At 38.5% G+C, this 27431-nt stretch overlaps 1 protein-coding gene across 1 annotated transcript in view; it reads left to right on the forward strand.

Moving 5' to 3' along the window:
- Positions 1 to 27431, forward strand: part of MYRFL (myelin regulatory factor like) — a 42251-nt gene that overhangs the window by 10694 nt on the left and 4126 nt on the right. Inside the window, exons 5-22 of the mRNA XM_042872692.1 lie at positions 637 to 728; positions 2498 to 2645; positions 4526 to 4721; positions 5436 to 5512; positions 6960 to 7070; positions 7613 to 7703; positions 12741 to 12941; positions 13328 to 13436; positions 13879 to 13988; positions 16276 to 16439; positions 17022 to 17085; positions 18209 to 18294; positions 19011 to 19079; positions 19191 to 19237; positions 19334 to 19495; positions 23432 to 23494; positions 26712 to 26799; positions 27029 to 27103. Of these exons, the coding sequence (XP_042728626.1) occupies positions 637 to 728; positions 2498 to 2645; positions 4526 to 4721; positions 5436 to 5512; positions 6960 to 7070; positions 7613 to 7703; positions 12741 to 12941; positions 13328 to 13436; positions 13879 to 13988; positions 16276 to 16439; positions 17022 to 17085; positions 18209 to 18294; positions 19011 to 19079; positions 19191 to 19237; positions 19334 to 19495; positions 23432 to 23494; positions 26712 to 26799; positions 27029 to 27103 (1953 nt within the window). The remainder of the gene's footprint in view (positions 1 to 636; positions 729 to 2497; positions 2646 to 4525; positions 4722 to 5435; positions 5513 to 6959; positions 7071 to 7612; positions 7704 to 12740; positions 12942 to 13327; positions 13437 to 13878; positions 13989 to 16275; positions 16440 to 17021; positions 17086 to 18208; positions 18295 to 19010; positions 19080 to 19190; positions 19238 to 19333; positions 19496 to 23431; positions 23495 to 26711; positions 26800 to 27028; positions 27104 to 27431) is intronic.

Genomic DNA, 27431 nt, shown 5'->3' on the forward strand with positions numbered 1-27431 from the left:
TCTGAACAAATCCAGAAAAAACTTTTCTTCTACTTGTGGAGAAAGCTAAACATCCGAGCCTATTAGGACTGCCTGTGACTTGGAGATTGGGTTGGCTTTTTTCCGGAAGGAGTGACCCATCCATCAGGATATTCCAAGTTCCATCTTTTAATACCAAAATTTTGGAATAAGGTTTCTCCTTTGCAGAAAGGGAAAATATTGAAATCTCACTTTCTGAGAAATTGCGTCCAACCAGTTTTTCCTTGAGATGTCTTTATTAACAGATTAGTTTAATAACAGTTGATGGTATTTTGTTTTCTGTATAAGAAAATGAATCCACACTCAGTAGAGTAAAATCAGTCAAGAAAATGCTATGTTATTAATTTGGATATTGTGATTTTGCTGATTGCACTCTGTAAACCTTTGTAAGAGATTAAGTTCTCCATTAATATGATACAGAAAAATATATTAATTTATGTTTTAGAAGGAAAAATGCATAATTCAGTTTTTAAAAGCCATAAACAATCTCCTCGTCCCAGCAAATTAAGATCTGGGTGACAGTACAATTAGATTGTGATAGCTGGGCGTTCTCTTATAATATGACTCTAATAACTGTGTTTAGACTGAAATGAGTAATTCAATGTGTTTTTTTAAAAGCACTCCCACAGCATCAGGCATAAAAAGGAAGCTCTCACAGTTGCTTGGAGATACCACTGATCCTCAAGTCTGGTGCAACAACTCCAGTCAAGGTAAGCAGCTCCATGCAAACAGGATTTGATATTTCATACCTCAGGCAAGTAGGTGTTCAAAGAGCATATGTCCTACTGGCTCTGAAATGGTAGAGGTATTGACAACCCATTTGCCACTACCAGCTTTGGAGCAGTTCATCTTTTCAGTGTTTTTGAAAATAAAGACCTATTTATATTTTGCAAAGAGGTTTGAAATATTACATCTATTCTCCCTGCCTGCCTGCCCTCCAAACGTTGTGCCTTTCTCCACGTGTGAGCCTGAGGATGACACCACACTCTGCTGACATGCTTGGTGCTAAATAGAATGGGCAAAGAAATGTGGGTCAGCTCAATAGGGAATTAATCTGGTGTGTGAGCAAAACGGATCACAGTTTCTCTTTTTGATCTAATTTATCAGCTCCATACATTTTCTGCAGTTTGCCTGAGGAACTTTCAGCCTCGTGGAAAATGTGAGAGTTGCATGTTATTTCCTTAGAGTTAGTTATTTCTAAGTTTAAGTCTCTTAGATTTTTTATTAATGAGTAGCAGGTGGAAACCCACTATGGTAGTTTGCCATTGGTGCCTCCTTTTGTTTGGTCAGTGTCACTTGCTTGTGACTGGCTCTCTAAGTCTGCCACTGCTGGAAGAAGAAAAGAGGCAGTTCCAGAGCAGGTACCTCTGTCTCTGAAATTGATATTGCTAGTTTTAATACTTCAAAGACATGATTTTAAATATGCTATCTTTAGGAGTCTGTGTCACACAAATCTACACTTAGCAGAAGAAGAACGCAACCATTGAAAAGAAAAGGCATGGGAATCTTCTAGAAAGTGAATGTCTTTTTTAAATTATTTTTTTTTATTTTTTAGTATATTCACTCCCTTTTGTGTGTCAGACATGGGGATTCACAAATGATGCTTGGGTCTGAAATTGTTCTGCTCAAGATGAGCTCTATCTCACTGTGCTGCCACAGGCCACAGGAATATCTTTGCTTATATACAATCATAGAATCATAGAATCACTCGGGTTGGAAAAGACCTTAAAGATAATTGAATCCAACCACAACCCAACCATACTACCCAAACTAACAATCCCCTGTTAAATCTTGTTCCTGAGCACCACATCCAAACGGTTTTTGAACACATTCAGGGATGGTGACTCAGCCACCTCCCTGGGGAGCCAATTCCAGTGCTTAACAACCCTAACATATTCTCTCCCATCCTTACTGCACCCCATTTATCTGTCTCCCTTACTGCATTTTCCTCTGTCATCATGAAATGTAAAACATCTCTAAGAATTTCAGTTTACACTGTCTCATAATGCTGTCATATATATGCAAAAAGCATTAACCAGGTAACGAGAATGGAAACTGTGTCTCTATCTCTGGAACTAAGAACCTATTGCAGTGAGTACATTCAGTTTAAACTTCCACTGGAAAGAATGGGAAGTGTCTGTATTTCTTTTGCTTCTTGTACTTGCACTGCACTTCTTTATCCCACTTTGCTTCATGCACAGTTTCTTACACAGCCACTTATTTAGCTCTCCATTTGGGACTGGTTCCTCCCCTCCCCCAGTTCCAAAGGAACTGCACTTCCTTTGGGAGGTAATAAAAATAGGAAATGCTACTTGTGTAATATTTTGCAAATCAGGCAAGCGGAAAATTTTATTTTCTAGGACAAGGTCTTTTGGAATAGTTGGAAGGAAAGTTAAGATTTAAATATATTTGGAATAATTTGTGCTTTATGTATGCAATTATATAAAGATGTTAATGCGGGATTTCTATCTCTCTACAGCAGTTCTCAAGGACTGTGCTGCTGAAGTGCAAGAATATGACAGTGATGGACAGAATGCAGCTTTGGAAAAATGCTGCCAAGCTCTAACATGGCAACTATATCAAACTTCTCAGTGGAACAGCTTAGTGAACTCTAATTATGAAAAACTGTAAGCACTGAAGATTGCACTTGGAAAAAAAAAGTTTTTTCTTTATTTTTTTTTCTGGCACTGTGTAGGAATAAATGCTACATTTGTCATCCCTTGCTCTTCCTGAATATAAAACTGGAGAAGGAGGTGTAGCAGTGGTAGGATATGAATTTTCAGATGTATCAGATAAGCTCAACTTCAAACGCTGCTTGAAATTCATGCTAGGTTTTCTAATTTCCCTTCAGGGATTTCAGAGAAAAAAAAAAAAAAAAGAGTTTAACCCGAATACCTGCTAGCTTTTATTTATTTTTTTAAGCATATTAGTGAATATACTTACTGAGCATAAAAGAAATGGAAATAGAAGATATCTGTTTTACTTCTGGGCTCACATAACTGAAGTCTTCTAGCTACAGACATGTATGTAAAATGTTCAGTCAAGAATTAAGAATATTCCTGTATAAAGGAGAGCTGTAAGAAACCTCCCAGTGCTTCAGACGTGTTTGGGATATGAAGTGTCCATCTGGATTATTGCTATACTTTCAGCTCGTGGCTACAGTAGATCTTGGAGATGATGGTGGGAGACTTCTCACCTGCTGCCTGCCCACTTACATTTTAATTCCCGCAGACTTAAGACTGAAATTCCAGATTCACCTTTCTTGGTAGCTTGTATCAACAGAGATAAGACAATGTGATGCTTATCTTTAAAAAATCCAAAACCATGTGTGATTACCATGAAGGGCGATTAAGATACTATTAGCAGAAGAAATCAGTATTTCACTTTAGTGAGGTCAGCGGCAGAGCTGTTGTTCCAAGATGCGCTGTAATTTATAGCACAGCACACAGCTTTTGCTTCCGAATGAGAACACAAATTATCAACAATCTGACTGTGTTGTTCTGAAGTAGTTTTAAAGAACTTTTCATTTCTTGTGTCAGGATAGTCTGTGATTGTTTGGAAGGGACTGATTCATCAGTTATAAAAAGATAACAAAGTTTGCACATTGCCTGTGAACTCTGTACATTTTGACTCTTCCAACCAATAACATGCAAATAAATGGATGAGTTCTGAAAAGCCAGCTTCAATAGTTGTAGTAATCACAGAATCATAGAATCATAGAATCACCAAGGTTGGAAATGACCTAAAAGATCACCCAGTCCAACCGTTCACCTATTCCCAATAGCTCCCACTAAACCATGTCCCTCAACACAACATCCAGCCTTTCCTTGAACACCCCTAGAGTCGGTGAGTCCACCACCTCCCTGGGCAGTCCATTCCAGTGCCTGACCACCCTTTCTGAAAAGTAATACTTCCTAATGTCCTTCCTAATGTAATGAGAGTTTCACAGTAGCATCAGACAAGAGGTAGTAATTATCCAGCTTTTTATAGTTTTGTAGTGGTCTGTCCAGAGGGTCAGTTTATAACTTTCCTGTTAATTTGAGCAAAGGCTGCAGAGGAACTTCATGTGGGAACTGAGGAACAGAGAAGGGAATCATTCTCTCTCATTAGTGCATTGTTGTCTGCATTAGTAGTTCAACTCTGTGGTTTATAGCAATGTTGTAATGAATACTTGAATATCTACTAAAATGTTTTGTTGTACTTGTAGGTGCACAGAGTTCCTTCATATCATCTTCAGAGTTATAAATGAGGATTATGTAAGCTCCCCATGTCTGCTTTTCAAGCATTTAATGTGTCCAATGAGAATGACAGTACCTTTTACATGCATTTTCATTCTTACACCTTGAAGAAGCTAAGAAGAATATAACTGTAGAACTGGTGATTGAATGATGTATTTCCACTCCCATTTGTCTGTAAAAGCAGATGAATTTTTAATCCATGCAAAAGTGGGAATTAAAGATACAAATATGCCTGTACTTAAAATTGCTATCCTTTCTTGTTTTCACAGACCTGCTGTAGGATATCACATTGTCACAGACAAAGGATTTAATTTTTCAGCAACAGATGATGCCTTTGTGTGCCAGAAGAAGAATCATTTCCAAATCACAGTCCATATTAGAATCACTGGTCATCCAAAATATGTCAAAACTCAGCTGGGGGTGAAACCAATAGAGAAGTTTTACTTGAAAGCTTTTGGAATAAGGGCAAGTATTTATCCTCTTTGTGTGCGTTGCTTTTAATGTTATTACACAATTATCTGTAGAATAAGATCAATAAATGAATCCTTTCTGTAAACATGTTTGACCAAGAACTGATAAAAGACAACTCATCAATTTACTAATGACTTCTGTGTGGAACGTTACGGGAGTGATGTTTTGTGGATGCTCGTGCTTGATACATGGTGAAAGATATAACGTTTGTCTTACGTTTCAGTCACGTCCCTCTCACTGCCTGGAATTTTCTTCCCTCTGTGGGTGGTGTAGTGATGCCAGTTGGTGTGTAGGTGGCCAGTTTATCCACTGGCCGAATAGCAGTGTTAAAAGGAAAGCTCAAAAATCAAAGAAGATGAATCAAATCTTTTTTTTTTTCCCTGAACAATTCACATGTAGAAAACCATATTTACATCTACGATTTGGGATAGAAGCAAGCAAAATTCAGAAATCAATCTTTCTTTTGCAAATTATTACATGTTTTTTCCTATTTTGTTTTCTTTTCTTTCAAGTTATGCCATATAGAGTACATAGAACAGAGCACTGATTAGCTGTCAGCTGAACAGGTGTCAATTCCCTGTTACTTTCTCAGCTGTTCCATGTGAAACAAGAGAAACTGCACTGTTTTAGGCACAGTTTGCCTACTGATTAATATTGCAAAGTTCGTGTGCTTCCAAATTTAATATTATTGTCATTATTTTTTTGTAGATGGAAGCTCCAAATCAAACAATTGCTATTGAGCAGTCTCAGTCAGATCGAAGTAAAAAAACTTTCTATCCTGTTAGGTAAGAATTTTGAGAAATTTATTCAATTTTATTTCAATTTGACACACTTCTTTCTTGGAAACTCACAGTAACTAAGCCAGTCTTCTTGTCTTCATTTGGTTTCGTTCTGGGTGAGCAGATAGAATTGCAGATATATACCTGGTATTCTTTCACAAAGGGAGAAATTTGGCAGCCTTACAAATGTATGAAGTATGCCCATCCAAAGTATTTGTACTCAGCTGGCAGCATTGCTGTGTGGCACTAACGCTGGGTGGTGGATACATTTCCCACCTTAAGAAATGTAAGTAATGTTCCTGTTCCTGTGCTACAGGGACATGAGACTACACAAGGATGAGATGTGTTTGCAGTGCTTTTAGGGGGAAGTGGCTCTGCTAGAGACATATGTGCAACTTCTCTTGGGAATTGTCTGCCATTCTTCCGCATCTTAGTCAGTGGCAGAATCACTATTTGTTTTTCTGGTGTGTCTCCTGCTGGAGCTGATGTGTTCTTTATAAATAATTGAATAAGCCTTAGAGCAAAAATAAAGATAAGCTGGTGTCAACTTTGACAGGACAGTGTTATGACAAAGGTTGCAGTACACAGTCTGCAAAACTGAACTTTGAACTTGGACAGAGAGCTGGATTTTCACTTAGCTATCATAGCATTGTCATTCCTTTTACATTCTGAAAAGTAATGCATCTGGGTGCGTGTCAGTTGTTCCATGTGTGGTGATGGTGCAATTTGCAGCCATAGCAGCTGAGAAGATGGAAGGTGGACTGTTTTTTCCCCATGCAAACTCCTTAATGTTATTAGTAATCACTTACAAAAGTGGTGCCACAATGTGTACATTTTATACTTTCAAACACACAAATTAGATGCAGATGAACAAAACGTCAAGCAGTAAAATTTATTTATTTTATTTTGATGTGCAAATTCAAATCCAATAGTGAGAAATGATGCCCTTTGCAGGCAACAGATTCTCATCATATAGAATCATAGAATTGCTGAGGTTGGAAAAGACCTCAAAGATCATCAGTCCAACATCAACCCAACCATACTACCCCAACTCTAACAACCCTCTGCTAAATCATGTTCCTGAGCACCACATCCAAACACATTCAGGGTTGGTGACTCAACCACCTCCTTGAGAAGCCTAATTCCAGTGCTGAACAAGTTTCTGTAAAGAAATTTTTCATATAGTTTCATTATGTTCAAGACCGTGTACAAACAGACCAAGAAACAATGATTCTTACTAATAAGAGCAATTTCTCTGTTTATATCACTGATATAATCATTGTGATTTTAATGCACTTTCACAAAGCCACACTTGCTGCATTTTTACTGGAGTTCCCCTGTTGTTGCTTTCATTTGTATGTTTCTCTTAAGACTGTTCTAATGAGTTTGAAAAAATCTGGCTAGAGCCAGGTAAACATTTATTTCCCTGATCTTGTTTCTTTTCCTGTTTCAGAGTTGATCTGCCAGGGGATCAGATAACTAAAGTGACATTGGGAAGGCTGCATTTCAGTGAAACGACAGCAAATAATATGAGAAAAAAGGGGAAACCTAATCCTGACCAAAGGTATTGTTGTAGATGATTGGCCAGAGTGTGGGAAGTGGAAAGAACATCCACTCTACCATGGAGCTTAAGTTTGTGGATCTGCATGTTGCCAAATCTGTGGTTCATTGCTTTCAAATGCTTTGATACTGGGTATCTGCTTTAAGGCTCCTCTTCTAGAGCCACAGAATGGCGTGAGAATTAAGAAACAAAAAAGGGGAACGCCTTATCTTTGTGGTTAAAGATCATTTCAGGAAAACATTGCCAGAATGTTGCCTTACATAATGAAGAGGGCAAAAAAAAAAAACAAAAAAAAAAAACCCAATCCTTACTTAAATATTTCAGTTAATACCAACTTTGTTTCTTTTAAATGACTTGGGGATTGAGAAAGCGTAATGTTTGAGAGTGGAGGAAAAACTTTCATATTTGCTTTCATATTACAAATAAGTTTTAAAAACATTCTGACTATCTTTTTATGTATCAGTAATAGCAATTGTATTTAAAACATTTCCCTTTATGACAGTGTTATTTCATTTTTTTTCTCCATTAAATCAATTTCAAATTAGATACTTCATGCTGGTGGTTGGACTTTATGCTGTCTCTCAGGACCAATTCTACTTGCTGTCTGCAAATATCTCTGAAAAGATCATTGTAAGGGTAGGTAGAAGCATATATTGCTTTCTGTTTACTAAAAAAACGTTTACTGTTTTGACAGTAGACTGTTGGGAGGGATCCTTGGGCATAAAAATTATATTTATTATTAAAATAAAAATTATCCAGAAAAAAAATATCAGTTGCATCTGTTATGAATACATTGGTATCTTGTAATTACCAGGATTTTGAAATGTTAGAAGTAGGGCAAGCAAAGAAGGACGAGTAGCTCTTGGAAGATTAAGACCTATTGCTGGCACTTTGCTGTGTGTATGAGCTCTTAATTAAGTTGTTGTTGTAATACATGTTTCAAAACAGTAACAGGGAAAATTTCTCTCTTATTTTTTACCTTTATATGGATAAGGGAGTCGAAAAAATTATCCTTTTAATATTCAGCCTTAGCCTTCATTTAGTCTTGGAAAAGATTTAAAAGTCTATATCTGTTACTATAATGTAACAGGAGTTATGGAGAGGCTGTGCAGGGATTTAAAAGCCATGCAGGAACTTAGCTTCTCCCAACAGTTTGGATTAGGGTTCCAGTTGGATTTCAGAGATAGAAATAAAGTGAAGAGATGCAGCTGAATACATGGGCTGCTTTCAGATTCTTTTTCTTTGGTGTGAGCCACATCTGAGGGGTCTGTGTTGTTCCTGAGCACTGACTAAAGATGCGGTTCAGGTTTGAAAACTGAGGTACCATGGAGCTCTAGCATACCTTAGTGTGCAAACAGAAGGCTAGGGCTTCCAAAACATTTATTCCAGGCCCCTTTTTCATGTAAGTTGTGTGTGGGAGTCTGTGTTGGATCTCGGCCTCATCCAGGATTAGGGCTAGTGTTTGTAGAGAGAGGAAGCACAGAGTTCCGTTGTGAAAGGGGTTTTAATGGCACTGCAAAGAGAACGTAAGGGCTTCCAAATGCTTTCAGTCCCAGCCCCTTTTGTGTGTTGGTGTTAGGTGCAGGTCTGTGTTGAACCTAGTCATTAGTGTTAGGGCTAGCATTTGTAAAGGGAGAAAGCCTACGCAGGGTGATTTGGGCTGAAAATGAAAAGCAAAGAAAAGGTGAAGGCTGCAAAAACCTGTCTCTTTTTCTGTGTGAGCCATTGATAGGATTCTTTGTTGGACCAGGGCACTTTCTCTGGTTTGTGTTACAGTTTGCTGAAAGAGGAAGCCTAGAGCCCCATACTGAGTTGGATTCTCCTGGTGCTGTGAAAGATTGGTACGGGTTCCCCAGAGATTTCATTTCTGGCTTGTTTTCCTTGTGAGTCTTAGGAGGGGGTTCATGTGGCACCTAGGTGCTTCCTAGGAGTAGGACTAGGGCTTAGGTTTTGCTGAGAGAAAATGTCCAGAGCTCCACTGTTGGGCTTAATTGGGCTGAAAAGGGCTTGCAAAGAGAAGGTGAGGTCTGCCAAAAGCTTTCAGTCCTAGCCCATTTTTCACGTTAGCCAAAGGTAGTGTTCTGTGTCAGATCTGGGCAGCATGTAGATTTACCTACAGTTAAGATTAGTTGAATGGTGACAGTGCAGAGCCTGTGTGTGTGATTGAGTACAATGGAGCTGCAAGGGGAAGGTGAGGACTGCTAAAACCTTTCAGTTCTCACTCGTTTTTACTGTGATTTGTAGGTTAAATTTCACATCTGATCTGGGCACTATCTTGGATAATGTTTAATTTTAGTGTGGAGATTATTTTTAGGGCTTTTAGCTGATGGAAATTGTAGTCCTAAGGTCTAGGAAAAGAATATGAGTGCCATCAGAATATTGCTGTCCAGAAAACCTTTCTACTTGGGCCCATCATGGAGCTTCTTGTTGGGGTCATGGAGCATTTCTGGGGTTTTGGTAATGGCTAGTAGTAGGCTTTGAGTTTTGTCTTAGAGTCTAGTAAGACCAAGAGCTTTTGCACTGTTGGAGTAGGAAGGGGCTTCTGAAGAAAGATGAGTTCTTAAGGTATCTTTCAGTCTCAGCAGTTTTTTTTCTGTGTAGTTGTTCATGATGAGTTTTGGTGGCAGTTTATCTGCCTAGGTTTAGGATTACAGTCTGGTTTAGGGCTAGGGTCTGGAAAGAATCATAGAATCATAGAATCATAGAATCACTAAGGTTGGAAAAGACCTAAAAGATCATCCAGTCCAACCGTTCACCTATTCCCAATAGCTCCTACTAAACCATGTCCCTCAACGCAACATCCAGTAAGAAGTGTATATTTCCAGTAAGAAAGTGCATATGCCCAGGATGTGTAGTGTTGCATGAAGGCTGCTGAAGAAAGATTAAGAATTTCAAACCATTTCACTATTGGCTGCTTTTTCGTCTGAGCCATGCCTCTTGTGCCACAAGACTCATTCCTGGAGCCATGGTTAGGTTTTTGGAAAGTGATAAAGCCTGGAGCCCTCTGTGAGTGGAGCTTCGAGAGAGCTTTGAAAGCAGAGTTTGAAATTTCAATAGTATGGTAAAGAGTTTTGTTGTTCTGGCCGCTGCTGTGTGTTCTTCCATTTCAGTGCACTGACACACTGTGTTTGTATTATTTCTGTATGTTTATTTATTTTCTTTTTTTTTTTGTTCATTAATTTCCACAGTAGTGCTCTCCTCTGAATTTTTCTGAATTTGGCAACGTTACAAATATTGTCTCCCTGCTAATGTGGGAAAGCCATTGAATTTTCACATTTGATTCCTTCTTGGGATTCTTTTTATTTCCATGATAAGTATTTTGGGCTAAGATTTAGAAATGCACATTCTTCTCTAATTTTTAATGTTACATTCTGTTGAAATTTCAGTGAAGAATGCTTCTTTGATGCATGTGTGAACAGAGTTTTTTAAAAGAAATACGGTGAATGAGATACGGCAAACCTGCCCACTATTCCAGCCAAAGGAAAAATAAGGCAGAAAAGCGGAAAGAAAAGCACTGGCTGTGATTTAAAGCAGTGAAAATGTCAACAGGAAAGCTGGACAGTATTAAAAAAAAATTGGTTTTCCAGGCATCTGAAAGGATTTCAGTGGATCTTGAGATAGCCAGTGGTTCCCTTAAAGGAGCACAGCTCTACAAATGCACTGCTGGAGAAAGTGGTTCCTGTTCTGGCTCTTTATACCCTGAAACATAACATAACGTAACTACCATCTGAATAGTGGTTATCAGGCATATCAGATCATGCTCTAATTGAGGCAAACAGTGAGAAGTGCACAACACAGTGCATTGTAGATGTCAAAGGCTTGAGAAAACCTGAGACTTTAAATACACCCAAATTTCTTGTTGCAATCGTCCCCCAGTCAGGCTCAAATTTGAAAGAGCCAATTCAACGTTTAAAAAATAAAAGGAATAAATGAATCAACAAAATTGATTATTCAAAACAAATGCTTTTTCTAATTATACACAATTTGTGTGTGTGTGTTCTTTGGAAGACGCTTGACATGAAATTTCTAATGTGAATTCCTTTTGAACATTATGGAGTGGTTTAGAGAATTTTTAAATATGTTTACTTTTGGATCCGTCACTGAAAATGGCAATTGGTTAACTGGATAGTTGTCATGATTTGTGTTTCCAGACGGTGTCCTCTCCAGCAAATGCTGTCTGTAGACTTTGTAGGTCTGTAGAGCCGAGCAAACAGGGTTTGAATGTAATTTACACTTGAGTAGCTCAGTTTCTGAATGAAAGCAAAATTCATTTGGTAGCTGTAACTTGCGGGAATTTCTGTTGGAAAGCAATTTTGTTCCCACCTGTTTCATTAAGCCTTGTTTTCTACCAGCCCCAAACTACAAATAATTAAAAAATATATCATCATTCTGTATTCTTTTTGTGGCATATTAGTAAGACTTACATTGCTCAAAATGTCAAATGACTTTTGATTTAGTGACCTTTTTGTGCATGTGTGTATTTTATTGTGAAAATGCCCACAACAAGACGTATCTCCTGGCCATTTGGTCTTAGGTACATTTCATTTTGGGACAGCATTGAATGATCAATGCTTGACCCATTTTTGTTCCTATCAAGCCTCTTGCTCTCGTTTCCACACTCGTCCTCAGTCATGCTGGCAGAACTGCTTTTCTGGGGTCCTGCAATGAACTGGAATGGGGATGGATTGGTGTTAAAAATAAATCTAATTCTTTTTACTTGGTTAATTTTAAGTCAGGTTGGTTCCTCCATCCTGTTCTATGCCAGGGTATCGACTGTGGTCTCACAGGTGGGGGTGGTGGTCAGGAGTGGGCTGCTTACATTGGTCCTATTGTCAAAAGGAATGTACATCAAGCTGAAGCCCCGAGGCAGGTTTTGGATGCCCTTCTCTCCCTGAGCCACAGTTCTCCATTCCTTCAGTTCTGGCTATGTGATTGTCTCTGTGACATTGCTGCAAAACAACTGCAGGAAATAGAATGGACCCAAAAAGAAAATCTAAGCCCTATAAAACCCAATCTCCTCCATGATCATGGCTCCCCTGCAGATGTTTTGATGCTTGTGAAAAGGCAGTGTAGGGGTAGTGACCTCATTCTGCCTCCCTTTCTGCTCCTTGTCTCAGTATTTCCGTTGAGGAGCAAGGCTCCTCTGTACTTGGTGCAGTCTTAACAGAGAACAAAACAATCCCTTTCCACAGATGATTTACAGTTAAGTTTGTAATTTGCCATTTAATCAATGTAATCGGACTTTTTTTCCACTTACTTGTTTTCAAGGGTTATTTGTGGAAATCTGCAATATGTGATGTTCATGGTTTGGAGCATCTATTCTATGGGTCCTGTGAATTCAAGCAAGATCACCTCTGATCTGTTCAGCACAAGCTCTCAGTACGTGCTGAATATGTTTGTGAAATCAAGGGAGGCTATGTTATGTTAAAATTTGAAAAGGTTTAAACGTTGATAATTTAGCTTACTGTGGTAATACAAAAGAACTCAGGGGACAAAGCAAGTGCTGTATGAGCAGAAACTGACTCCACTCTGTTTTTTTATGTTAATGTGTTAAAAACCTCTCATGAATGCAATTGCAACATTAAAGATTAGTTATTTCAAATTCCCAGCGGAATACAGCAATACCTACATCTATGCGATATTGTATTTTTAAATATATATTTTTTCTTGCAGGCATCTAACCCAGGGCAGTTTGAGAACGACAGTGATGTGTTGTGGCAGCGAGGACATGTTCCAGAGACGGTAGTCTGTCACGGTCGAGTAGGAATTAACACAGATGCACCAGACGAAGCACTGGTTGTCTGTGGAAATGCAAAAGTTATGGGCAGAGTCATGCATCCATCTGACAGCCGAGCAAAAGAGAATATCCGGGAGGTGAGGGCTGTGGAGTACTTAGGGCTTTTGTGTTTGCACCACAGCATGTTTATGGATATTGCTCTGATACACGAAGCTGTGCCTCTAACTTGAGTGTGCTGAAATTCTGGCCTAAGGAGATTCAGTAGAGCCATGACCAGCGCCTTTGGGAGCCTGCCTGTAGAAGTTGGGGGTATCTGTAAATGTCAGTTTTTAGACTGAAGGGTAGCTGGCAATACAAATACAAATAGCACTCTGCTAATGAGGAATGGGAACACTGTTCATATTGTTTGGTGCTGAGATTGACTAAACGACCATATCAGGCTTGTTGCTATGTCAGCGAAGTCCTAAAGGCCACTACTACCCTTGGTGCTTCAACACACTAATCTTGGTATTTGTCCAACTAGGTCGATACAAATGAGCAGTTGAGAAGAATAACACAAATGAGGCTGGTGGAATACAACTACAAGCCTGAATTTGCATCTGTTATGGGAATAGAAAATACTCATGAAACAGGTATTCAGTCAGTTCTGTTGCCAGTTTTCAGTTACATCCAGTGTTAGTCATTGTGCCCTACTGCCCTTTAAAATTTCATCCTAATTTCTAGAATACTACAATTGCTTACTTTTCTGTGTTTCTCTTGTGAGTTAGAAGTGCCTAAACTGAGCATTTCTGGTGTTTTTCCAGCTGCTATTTCAATTATTAAAGACAGGTGATAATTTTTCCAGAGGTGTAACAAGAATGAAGTACAAAATCAGAAACAATTTTGTTCTTACGACTTTCTACTGTAGAATAGAAAAATTGTGAAATCATGGATTTTCCTACCATAGATACATTCTAGAGTATGTTTGGCCCTATTTGCAGCTTGTAGGATGGACAACTCAATTTAAATACACAGTCATGATCAGTGGTATGTCACTGCACTTCCTGACTTTAGTTTCTGTTATCTTGTGAACAGGAATAATAGCACAGGAAGTGAAGGAACTTTTACCTCAGGCTGTTAGAGAAGCTGGAGATGTCGCTTTTAATAACGGCGAAAAAATAGAAAACGTCCTCATGGTTGACAAGGTATGGTCTCGAACAAGAAAGTGGGGATGTGTTTTTAGACTGTTCCTTTCATGTGTGGTGCTATGAATAGATGCAGTGCTTTATACAAAGAGCTCAGCCTGCACAAAACCAGTTTGTGTCATGTTCCTGAGCCATCAGGTGTTAGTAAACGTTTGAATCTTTTAAAAACAGGAAGTATTTGCATGAATTAAAACATCATCATAAATCATACAATAGCAGAGAACACAAAAAAAACCTTTAAATTCACTGAAAAATGTGGATAGCAATTTCATAGCATTGGCCCAAAGGGTTGGACTCCAGAGCAGGTGGGGAGAAGGGCTTTCTGGAGAGAGCACTGAAAGGAAGATCAGAAAATTTGCAGCCTTCATAACTGATTTATAGATCCTTATAGAAAAGAACTAGGATTAGACGTTGATATGACAAAGGGAAATAAATTTAAACTAAAAGAGGGGAGATTTATGTTAGGTGTGTGGAATTTCTTTACTCAGAGGGTGGTGAGGCACTAGCACAGGTTGCCCAGAGAAGTGGTTGCCCCATCCTTGGAGCTGCTCAAGGCCAGGTTGGATGGGACTCTGATCCACCTGATCTAGTGGGTATCAGCCCTGCCCCTCCAGGAAGGCATTGGAACTAGATGGTCATTCAGGCCCCTTCCAACCCAAATCATTCTATGATTCTATGATTTGCTGCTGTTTCAACAAGGCTGGGTAAATTACTGCAGCGCCATTTTTGCTTTCTCTTCTTTCTCCTAACAGCTGTGGCAGAACATGTGAGTATTCAGTTCTGTGACCTTGATGTAGGGGGGACAGGGGAATGAGAAAGAGCTCCACCTAACACCTCAAGATGTAAACTGAATGTAGAGCTTTGGGATATCTAACGTTTCAGATAGAATATCTGCGCTAAGTACCTGGAGCTCCCATCATCTGAATATCTCAGTCTCTTCAGTAACAAGAGTACATGTGTATAACAGTGCTTTTTGTCTCTTTGCTTGCAGTCAGGCAGATGATGAGGCCTTGAACTTTGTTACCTTGCATTCCAATTTTTGTTCAAAATAAGCAAGGTACTCGCTGGTGTGTTGTGTCTTAGTTGCCTGTGGAGAGCTCTCAAGCTCTGTAAAACTGATTCATTGCATTACATATTTGAACTGGGCTCTGTTACATTCTAGGGAAATATCTTAATGATGTGGAAATTTGATGTTTTGGGACAAGAATTATTCTTCTCTCCTTAACCTCACAGTGCTGAATATTTTTGTCATCAATGAGTCAGTAAAACTCTAATCAGTCCTATCTGTTTGTTTGTTTGATTTCCTCAAAATAAAGTATACCTTCATTTTTTGAGGGTGAGCCATTTTCTTGACTACCTGAAGCCACCCAGAATAAATTCATGCCTGATTTGAAGAGAATGGAATGAGTGGCTTCTGTGTAAAATTGACATGAGGGTGACTGACTTGTAGGATTGATTTTTCAGAGTTCTATGCACCGAAGGTTATTTTGAACTCACTCTTTTATAAACAGGCTGTTTGCTAAGGTCATCTGTCAGTGGAGAAGTCTGCAACTTACCACTGAGATACCTGTGATCTGGTTTTGTTTATACAAAATACTGTCTGTTTTTGCAGAATGTAGTCACCTTTAAATGAAAGGTGTGTGAGGTATTTACAAAGCAACAGGCAAAATTAATTTTGCCTTACTGCTCTATGGCCTAAATAGGCTGGGACAGTTAGCAACATTAACTGCCAGTAATAGCTTTGTTTAAGGTGGCATCCGAAAGAGGAGAAGGCAGTATCTGACTATCACAGCTTAACCTTCTGGTTTGGATCTTTCCCCATCTTACTGCTTTTGTATAATTCATATTATATGTGGAAAGAGCCTGGCTGTAGGTAAATGGATAGATGGACATTCTGTTGGGGGTTTCTGAAATCAATGCTCAGCTCTAACACTACAAATCAAATAGCCAGGTCCTGCTTTGACAGATGTAGTATTTAAAATTCAGCACTGTATGAATTCAAAATATAGTTTAAATCCTTGGTCTCCAAGCCCTTTAGTTTCAAATTTTTCGGTAAGTCCTCGTTTTCAATTTACTGCAAATTGAGTACAAGCAATTTTTTAATCTAGCAAATGGGTTTTATAGTCAAAGTGACCTCCCATTTACAGTGGCTTAAATTGTGTTTGCATTTTAAATATTCAGTGTGTTCTTCCATAGGTGAATTCTGCATGCATTACTGCTTGTTGCATCTAATTGATGAATGTACTGTACCTGCTTTTGTCATTATTTTGCCCATTTTGCTTCTTAGGATCAGATCTTCATGGAAAATGTAGGTGCAGTAAAACAGCTTTGCAAACTAACCAACAACCTTGAAGTCAGAATAGAAGAATTGGAACAGTGGAACAGAAAACTGGCCAGGCTGAAACGGTTAAGCAGTTTAAAGTCAACAGTCAGTGAAAGGAGCACAGTCAGGTACCTCAGTCTGGGATATTCTCTGATCATTGTCACAGAAATTAATAGTCTCTGTGGTAGAAATGAAAACTGATTTTGCTTGATAGTTGAGTTCAGCTCTTTTCAAGCAATGAAGTTGGGCAAAAAATTGCAAAATTCTTGTGTTTTAAATCACTGCCACAGTTAATAGTGAAATGGCAGTTACACTGCAGTCATTTCTGTAGTTGCTTCAGTTGTGTAAATCAGAGATAGATTCTGTCCAGTTACAGCCTGCAACTTGGAAATTAGTGCTGAGAGAGGTCTGCAGAGCCTCTTCTGCAATAAAATATGTTCATTACTGCTTCAGTAAAAGTGATGATTATTTCTTATTTCTAAGCCACTTTTCTTTGAAATCAAATGTAGCATCTAATAACACACATCCCAGTGAGTTAACTGGATGCTTTTCTTCTTGAAAAAAAAATCTGATGATTTTTCTGCCTTTCTCTTTTTAAATGTTACAATTGCAAAGCAAGCGACATTGACACTCTAGTGAAAAATGTCACTTTTTTTTCATTTACTGCTTGCTGAAGCATTTGAATGTCAAAGAGGCTTTGTCTCTTACAGCAGGTGTAGTCGAGTCACTAGTCTCTTGCCATCGAGAAAATCGGTCCAGCCAAAATCCAGCAAGGTGAGTGACACTAAATATGTGAAAGATGCCTACAAGAGAGTTTTTGTATGTGCTGAATTACAGATGAAAGTTTTGTGCTTCTAGAAATATAATAAAATCCCTTAGCTAGAATTATTTAGCATCATTCTAGAAGCTCAAAAGCTCCCTATACTAAGATATAAAAGATGTATGAGTCAATTCTACTTCTTGCCTATGCTTTGTGTGTATGGGGTGGATCCAATATGTCAGGAGGAAACCATCAGGAAAGAACTGCTGAGCTAGTTGGTGAGCTTACACGATGCAGCGCAGCCTTACATGAAAATGATGCAGTTGCAGTTTGGAAGTATGTACAGCGATCATTCTTTCTCAGCTCAGTTTCTTGGTTGAGTCTTTCTCTGTGGCTTGTTGTTTGCATCTCTTGTTTTTACTTGTTAATACTATCTTTCAGGGGATAGAAACAACCTGAAGCAATAGGATGTCTTTCCTATTGCTACATGACTGTAAGTTGCCAGTCCTGAATAGAATGAAGAGAGCCATTTTAATAGGGACTGAATGAGTTAGGGAATATCTCTAGGTTGATCTCTTTCAGGACAGCCTTCCTAGGATGCTAGGTCCTTTTTTAAGCTGATTTGGTGCACGTTTACCTGTCTTGCTTTGTCAGTGCCAAAGTGCGAGAGAAAATAAGAGGTGAGGTTGAATGTTCTTAGATCTGTAAGAACAATCAAATGCTCTATGACCTAAACTCATTCTACTTGCTTGAAAAGTACCTTTCTTTTGCATTTACACCAGCTCTGGTTTAATGAGGTCTAATCATACACTGAAAGCTGCTCATCTTTTAGATGTGGCCACTGCTTACAGAGTTCTTCATTTGATTTTTAAATTCTTGTGGAACATGAAAAATGGCAGCAGGAAAAGAGAAGGAGCTGTCATTTTTATCCCTTCTTTCTTTCTGTGTAATGTTTGTGTCCCCAGACTATCCATAGTGTGCACATTCATGCTTTTAGAGAGCCTGTCACTGCCCAAGTGTTTTGCTTTAGAAGTTGGCCACCATTTAAGAATGGTGCATATGATCCCTCTGAAAGAAAAAGTCAGACTAGTGCATTATTTCTTTATTTCTTTACCTGACCAAACATGCTTTTTTTAGGTTTGTATATCGAAGAGGAAAGAGTCTTGCTCCAGGAAGATTTTCCGGGTGACTATATTAGCTTTGGTTGCTGTTATGGCACTATGGTAACAACTAATTATCAACAGTTGCCTTGTTTCTCCCTTCCCCCTTTCTAATAGTTTCATCAGAAAGAAAAAAGTGATTTTTTTTTTCTATCATCCTTCCTACTTAAAGAACACAGTATATTAAAATTAATAGTGAATGTGTCTGGTCATATGTCAAGGTTGAAGTTGTTTTAGGAAAGTGAGGTCTGTGTGTGGCACACATACAACTAATCACTGTCCATGTAAAAACGTGTGATGCACCTTGAATGCATCTTAGTGGCTCGTGCTACAGGTCAGACTTGTGAGGCTCTGTGTATTTTATGCAACCCTTCTTTGCCTAAGTACAAGTTCTGATGTGTGAAATTAAACTACCCATCCCACTGTGATGGGCACTTCTGTCACTCTGAAAATTTAACTTGTGATGTCGGATTCTTGGAAAGAAAATTTACTTGGGACACTGAGATTGCCATTTTTGTTTCAAAGCTGTGGCTCACAGTCTCTCCACATATCCTGAACTGATGTTTTGATTCTATTTGCAATGGAAAAAATAACCATAATTTGTTTTGAATTTATCTGTACGCAAGTACTTAATCTAAAAAATATTTAATTCAGTGAGACCCCTTCCTAAAGGGGAAGTAATTGGCTAGTTAACCCTTCCATTACTGCATTTGGGCAAGGTGTTATCACTGTGTCATTTAGAAGATTGATGAATTAACAGAAAAATTCTCTTTTTACAGTGCTTTGACAATATCGACCCTTTATGTACTTAGCATCCATGACAAATATCTTGAGAAACATGTTTCCAGGCAAGTAGTTGAACAAGTGCTAGAATTAATATTGGCTTGCGGACCAATCTGTTTTGGTCCAGAACTGTGAGGACCATTTCTTAATGAATTGTTTTTCTTTTTCTCCATCAGCAATACCTCAAGTTCTGTTGAACTCTTTCCCTCTACCACTACAGCAGGTACTGTATCTTTGCCAATCTGCATGCAAATAAAAGGCTGTTATAAATTCCAATAGATACGTAGCACTGGTGAGAATTATGTCGTATTTTCTTTAGCATTACAGGAAAGCACAATTTCTCAGAGCACACAAACTGTCAACGGGATTCCTGATGTGAACTTCTGTGATCTTTTGCCTTGTGACAAGGTTTATTGTTGTCCAATTCATCAAGCAATGGTCAAATATCGAAGTTATGAGGAAACCTATTCAGAGAGGACACGTAAGTTGAAATGTGAATTTCTGTTATTTGCTATTTCAATACAGATTATAGGAAGAGAGTGAGGGAAGAAGCAGGAATATTTGAAAGTATTTAGCTATGTGAGATAGGGCCTACTCCAGAGAGTTTCAAAACTGCTGATAGAACTAGTAATCACTGCTGTCAGTATTTTTTGAAATCCCTGGCCTGGTTACCTTCAAGAGTTCTGGGTCCTAAAATGTTTTGTCAGATGTCACTGTTCTTCCTGGCCATTCACAGTAAATGATTTGATGCGAACCAGAAAGATCACTAATCCCTTTAATTAACCTTTGGCTACAGTTGGCCAGGAATTCATTGAGCATAGTGAAAGGTGAATGTACAGTTTTAAAACAAAACCCAAAGCACTTAATAGTGTCACAGTGTGGTCATACTGCATCTGTTCTGTGGGCAGAAACAGAAATTCAACTGCCAGAAAACATAAAACTTCCAGTTATAACTGATCATTCAGGCAGTGATTTCGAGTAGGGGAATATTATTTGAAGGCAGAGCTCTATGAAATAAATTATTTTTATTGGAATGAATTCTCCTTCAGATATTGTCTGCCAAATATTATGTGTGTAATATACGAGTAGGTGCATTGCTCACCACTTTTAAGACATTTATAAGAAAGAGTTTATGCATAGAGTTATGTGCCAGTTGTAATCTGTATTCCTCAGTCGCAGACCTTAACACTGTTAATGTGAAGAAGTAAGTGTTAGTCTTACTAAACTCAGTATTCATACTTCTTCTTTCTTGGTCTTGGCAAAAATTCTTGCATCAACCACAATTGATGTGTTGAGGTGAAACTGGGGACAGACACAGTTCAGCCTCTGAAGCACAAATTTCTACAAGGACAGGCATTGCCACTTGCTGTGAAACTCTTGCCTCATGAACTGCTTCAGTGAGGTTCGCTCAATGGCCATTTTTTATACTGCAAAGTGCTGTTGTCTGCAGTAAAGCTGCATGTTAGTGGTCTTTGCCATTCTTGTGATTAATGCCACAGTAAGCCCTGTGGCAGATATAGCTCAGTACAACGCTTTCAAGAGGTCATATATTTAAGTGATTTGTATTAGTCTGAAACCTGAAAGAGTGTTGATTAATTAAAAAGATGTTAATCTCATTTACAAATGAGGGAACTGGAGACAGATGAAAATGAAATATGAAAACCTTCTATCCCCAGCTGGCTGCTTTTGATATTAGGTGGAAAGAGAAGATAAGAATAAACACAAAGCATTACATTCTCAAGGTCTTATGCTCCAAATAGCATTAAGTGTAGATCCAACAGTGAAAAATCAACACAGTACACAAGCTACTGAAAGATTTCAGAGCTGCCCAAGTTTAATGAAGCTGAATTTATCCCCAGACAGAAGAATGTCAATATGAAATCTAAACAGAAGGAAAACCAACAAGCTGCTTAATGTAGCTGTAGCCAAAATAAATGAAAAGCAAAATCAAAAAAGAAGAAAAAGCTGAGCATTAAGTATGGGGAATAATCAAGATAAAATGTGGATGTTTTATAATCAACTGATAGGTTTGTTTCATGGAAAGCTAAAACTATTTGAATTACATGCTAACTTAAGAGTGCATGCTCAATAGACCTTTTATTGTTCTGCCGTATGAAATTCTGAATTCTGTGCGTAAAGACTACTATTGAGCACATCCATTGCAGATCCTACTTTCTAACTCCTCAAATTTGTTGAGAAGGCAGCTGTTATGAGTGCTCAGCCAGAAAGGAAAGCATTCATAAGCAAGACAAAATTTATTAAGCAAAAATTCAGGACATCTTTGTGTAGTCTACCTTAATATGGCGTTGTTTCCTCATACTTTATTTCTTATAAAAACTGGGTTCTCTGAAAGATTTAGACATTCTGACTTCTGCTGGCTTGAGTGGAAATGCAAAGAATGAATACTCTTTGGCATCTGGGCCTTTCTACCAACTGCTTCCATTCCAGTAATACTCATTGCTTGCCCATTTGTGTATTTGTGTAAAAAAATATACCAGATTTATTTGATAAGTTTGTGTGAATTGTGTCTGGACAGTGAGGTTGTTATCATTTCATTCTGGTCATGTCCATACTTCTGTATTTGTTAGTGAATAAAAGTGGAACTTCCCACCCCACATGGATCTTTGAGAAAAACATCTGGGTTGCTGTAGCGGATAGAGCAGAAGCATATCGCCATTTACTGAACTCTACAGTGTTTTTTCAGTAGTTCCTGATGTGGTGGACTAGCAACTGGAATTCTACTACGTGAAAAAAAAATCTGTACTGGCAATTGACTCAGTTTAAATTGTTGAAATCTCAGTTGAGAAAATCTGTTTTCTTCCTAGTTTTATACAGTTTTCTGGTATCCACTTAATGCCTTCTTCCACAATCTGCCAGACAAGAAATCATAATATTAAATATTTAGTAATTCAGAGTACATAATGAGTATTCCTGCCAGCACTTGCATAGTTGAAGTATTATACCTACGGGGAAAACATCTTTCTTTCAGTGAATAATCTATTGCTTTTACCAATTGGTTTTCCTACAGAATGGTTTTCAGTTAATGAAAATGCAAACATGAGGGAACATTCAGTGCGTTGCTAACACACCAGATAGTAGATGACTTCTAAATGCAGCACTTGCCATCTAAGTTTGTGAAACTGGCAAATCTATATGAGGAGCAGGTAAACAGAAAATGGATGCAAAGAATAACTAGCAGCAGTAACACAGATTCATAGCAAAAAAGAAAAATGCTGGAAATCTCTGGATGTTGTTATTTCCCAGTACAGAAATAAAACAAAAGCCAAAATCTGGAATAAATAAATGAACATTAGCGTCAAATGCAGCTGTTCTGTTTCAGTCTCATGGATATGATGCATTTTGACCCATAATTTTTGAAAGCAGATTTTTATATAGTGAAATAGGGACTTCTGTTCTAAACAGTCACTCTAAATCAGCATGTTTCCTTTGGAAAACATGGAAATGGAGTATTTCAGTATTCTATTAATGCATGATTCCATTTTTTGTCCAAATGAAATGGTATTTGATGAAGCATATTATTTTAGGCAAGGTCCACATTTCTCAGTGCCAATTTATTGGTGACATTTCTCAGGACGGATGCTTGGCTGGCAATTAGCGTAAAAGCACAAGAACAGATTTAAACCATCTTCCATGGGCTTGAAGGGCCTTTTGCTCTCCTCAGATTCTACTCCATAATGGTTATTCGAACAATACTTTAAGGTTCACTTTTCTGGATAAGTGCTACGTGCTGAGAAAATTAATAGAGCAAAAGAAAATTCAACAACTGAAATTTCCCAGCCTAATTCAGTGTTAGAAATTACGGAGGTGACATATCATGACCGTGGTGATGATATTGTTAGAGTTATGTACGAGTTTCTTTGGTTAAATGACACATCCCTCTGTGTTTGAAGCACCATGTCTTGGGTCAGTCCTCAGCATCTTACATCTCAGATTCAGAAAGCTAAGTTATTCTTTGCTCACCTCTGCACAGCAGATGCCTACTTCTACATTTTCTCACTAATAAGAAAGAGTTGCTTTATGATCAGATTTGTGCTGAAGTGCCTGGCTGGATGTTACCTTTCACTTTGTCTTTTTATTGTGATTATTTGTGATATTCTCAGTGTGGGATAAATATTTTATGTTAGGCTATTCTTTTTTTTTTTTCTTTTGGTGAAATATCTGAGATATCCTGCAGAATTTCAGAAAACTGTTTCTTGTAACCTACAGACATCTTTTGTCTGTAAATATCTTCTTCTTAATAGAGGTGGTTTGCATTTTAAAGGTTTCTCCTGTTGGTTATAAATGCCTTTATCTGAGAGATAATTGACAAAAATGTCTTGGGGAGTTGTATCCATATTTTATTGTTATAACTATGAAATGCTAACTTGGAGGAAATTTGTAAATACTCCTCTCACAGGAAACAAATGTGACATGCTGCTTGGAGGAAATGCTGATGGGAGACCTGATCTTGGAACTGATTGTAAGTCCTTTTTTTTTAAAAAAAAACAAACTGTTGAAATGTGTAATTGTACAAATTTGAAAGGCTGCCTTTAGGGTTGGAATTATACTGCTGGAATTTGGGGAAGTTAAAATTATTACTGGTCATTATAGAAAATTAGAGCTTAGGAATCTGTTAAATATCTGCAGTTGACTTTAATTTTCTTATTGCAATTCTTACATCTTCAGTAGGGTTTCATAGACATTCTGGCTGCCTTCTTCAATGAGGTCTACTACTTGGCTTCAGATGCAGTAAAATGACAAGTTACTTTTTCTTCATGAGCTGAGATCTTGTAAGGTGATAGGTAGTGCTAACTCCTACACAGCAAAATGCTTAAGCATATGACTGTGGCAGAAAAAAACATGACAGAGTGTAAAGGAAATGTTTTGAGGTTGGCCTGGATGACCTACAGGATGCTAGGTCAACATCAGCTGCTGAAGGGGTTCATCTCTGCCTTCAGCAGTCATTCCACATGAGCAGAAGTCTTTTCTAGACTTTTCTAGTCATGTGGAAGCTCTGTTTCAAGTGGTATTTTGTTTGCTTGTTTGGTTGTGTAAAAATGTTTGATTAAAGACTGGGGAATACTTGCACAATAAAATGTCTGTATACTGACATGAACTTAAAGCAGGTTGGCACCTGGAGTCGTCATACGACTAACAGAACACAGGTTCTGTTTGTAGCTTGGATGTGTTCCAATTGGGATGATCTTGGAAAAATTATTCCCCTTCTAAATTGTTTACAGTGGCTACATAACTCAAAGCAGAGCCTCTGTGGTGTTGCTGTGATATATATTTTAGTGAGGCGCTGTGTCACAGGGAAATGTTCTTCCACACTAGTTCTTTGGAATGAACGTGCTCAGTTGTTCATCTATGTGGAAATGTGCTTGTTGGAAGTTGAGTAGATACACTCACACGTCAGCCTATAATCATCAACTTCCTCTGCAGTGTTCACAGTTCAGTGTGGAAAACAGGCTTGGACCTGCAGAAACGTGTCCTCTACGTGCTGTCACATGTAAGATATGAGCACCTCTGTACTTCAGAGAAGAGCCAGAGTGTAGCTCACTCACTGCATCCGCACCTGGGTTTTCCCCATCCTATTGGCAGTGTGAATCTCAGTCTTCCTGGTGGAATTAAACCAATTCATTCCCTTCTGTTTATGGACCTCAAGACAGGCTGAGGTTGGCATAGGGTCTGAGTTGTTGCCTAATCATGCACATACACTGATGGATGCTGTAGATGTATCCAGAGCAAGTAAGCTTTGTGGGATGCAGATTAGTGCAGTTACTCCAAAGTCAGATCTGAAAGCAGAAGCTGTGCAGCTGTGTCAGTGTGCTGGTTCTTGCCCTGAACACTCCACAGGGCTAATCTGCCTCACGGAAAAGCCATGTCATTGTAGCTCACCATAACTAAGAGGTGCTGGCCCAAGGTGTCACAGGAAGTTTGTGGCAAGCAGGGGAACTTGATCCATCCTGGCTAGGAGCAAAATCACTCTGATGATCAGTTACTTTCCTTATCTTTCCTGGTAATCAGTGCACCAGCTGTGCTTTGAAGGTCCCTTTTTCCTCTAGAAACTAGTGTTTTCAATTACCAGGATCTAGTCATCTAACTGCATTCTGTGTTACCCAAAAAGATATTACATATATGTGCATATGCATAAACTCAATTTATATACATCTGTTAATACATAAGATGTTGAGCTAATTCTGGAATGTGATTCTTTTTTGGTAGAGGTTTTTATTCTATGTTCCCATTTATTGAGCTGTAAACTTCTGCCAAATTCAGGATGTAGTTATTATGAAGTTATCAGTCTTGCTAGCGCTGTTTTTAGTTCTTCTTATTGCCAACATGGGGCACTGAGAGGACTGTTGTAGTTAAACCCAGCTTCAACTCAGCACTGTGCAGCTGTTTGCTCGATTATCCCAAGTGGGATGGGGGAGAGAATCAGAAAAAAGGTGAAACTTTGGTTGAGATAGAATTGAATAAGATAGAAAGGGAAGGGTGACGATAATTGTAATGATTGAATATACAAAACAAGTGACGCACAGAGTAGTTGCTCACCATCATCACTGACCAATGGCCAGCCAATTTCTGAGCAGAAGCAGCCCTCCTAGCTGATTTCTTCCAGTTATCTTGTTCAGCATGATACCACATGGTATGGAACATCCCTATGGCCAGTTTGGGTCAGCTGCCCTGGTTCTGTCCCCTCCCAGCTCATTGTACCCCCTGCAGTATCCTTGCTGACAGAGCACCGGGAAAAGCTGAAATGTCCTTGACTCTGTGTAAACACTGCTCAACATCAACTAAAATATCAGTGAATTATCAATATTATTCTTATTCTAAATAATTCTCATTCTAAATCCAAAGCACAACGCCATACCATCGCAGAGCCAGGAATGTGGCCTTGCAGCCCAGAAAGCGATCTGTATCCTGGGCTGCATCAAAAGAAGCACGATCAGCAGATTGAGGGAGGTGATCCTTCCCCTGTCTACTCTGCACTGGTGTGACCTCACCTGGAGTACTGCGTCCAGATGTGGAGTCCTCAGTACTGGAGAGATGTGGACCTGTTGGAGTGTGTCCAGAGGAGGGCCACAGAAATGATCCAGGGGATGGAACACCTCCTTATGAGAGGCTGAGAGAGCTGGGGCTGTTCAGCTTGGAGAAGAAAGGCTCTGAGAGATCTGAGAGTGACCTTTCAATATCTAAGGGGGGATCAAGGTCAGGCTGGACCAGTCTCTAAGCCTGAGCTAGGTGTGGGTGTCCCTGCTCATTGCAGGGGAGTGGGACTAAATGATCTTGGAAGGTCCCTTTCAACTCAAACAATTCTGATTCTATGATCTACAAGAAAGAAAATTCACTCTATCCCAACTGAAATCAGTGCACCATGTTTCTATCCTACTTGGGCTTTCATCAAAATAGCCTTCATCATCTGCTCAAAAGAAAGTATTGCAGTATTACGTACGTGGATATGTCTTTGAGAATGCAACAAGCATTTTTTTTTCCCCTGTAACTGTAAAAGGCAATTAACCAAAGTCTTTTTACTGAAAGCTGATTTAGACCTGTAGCAACTCCTGCAGTTGCATGCAAGGGAATAGCTGCTGCTCCATTATCTGCAGTTTTATTATGATTTTATCTAAGATTTTGGAAAAAAAAAACAACAAAAAAAAAAAAAAAAGAAGAAAACATTTTTCTTATAACTTCAGGGATTGATACAACGATCAGATCCGTACAGATTTTGGAAACACAGCAACTAATTGACAGTCGCTACTGTAGTAGAAATCTACAGTGCAGGTAAGGAAATTATTTTATTATGCTTCATTATACTGGGATAGAATACAATTAAGGTGGCATGACTGGCTGGCTGGCTCCTTCTCGCTGTTGTTTCCTCTTGTGTCCGTGCATTTTTTCCTACCTTTAAGTAATTTTTCTTTTTCAAATTTAAATATATTTCCATGTTTGTTTGTTTTCAAATATACCATCTGTTTTGAAATCCTATGTGCACTAATGTCATCTTTTTCAGGTCTGGAAATTACAGCTGTAGTATTCCCATTAGCAAGTACACACCCATAAATGTAGAAATCTCACTGGAAATCAAGTAAGTATAATTAAGGATAATATAATGATAATGTTATGAGATAGTACTTTGTTTTTGACAGTAATTCTTGCATTATTTCTATTGTGGCACTAATTTGTCCATATTCAGAGAAGTGGGACAAATCTATGCACAGGCAAATCCTTCTTGTAGACTCTTGGGTTGATCCTCTGCTGCAACACAGGCCCAGTGCCAATCTCAGTTTAAGGACAATTTCATCCATCGATGTAGGTATTAAAATGCAGTAATCTTCAGGTGGAATCTAATATTCATTTGAGCAGACATATACTAATGAATTGTCATGGATGTGGCCTTTGGCATAGGAATTTGA

Source organism: Lagopus leucura, unplaced genomic scaffold (assembly GCF_019238085.1).
Source record: "Lagopus leucura isolate 7727_CA_CO unplaced genomic scaffold, USGS_WTPT01 Super-Scaffold_100008, whole genome shotgun sequence".
NCBI lineage: Eukaryota > Metazoa > Chordata > Aves > Galliformes > Phasianidae > Lagopus > Lagopus leucura.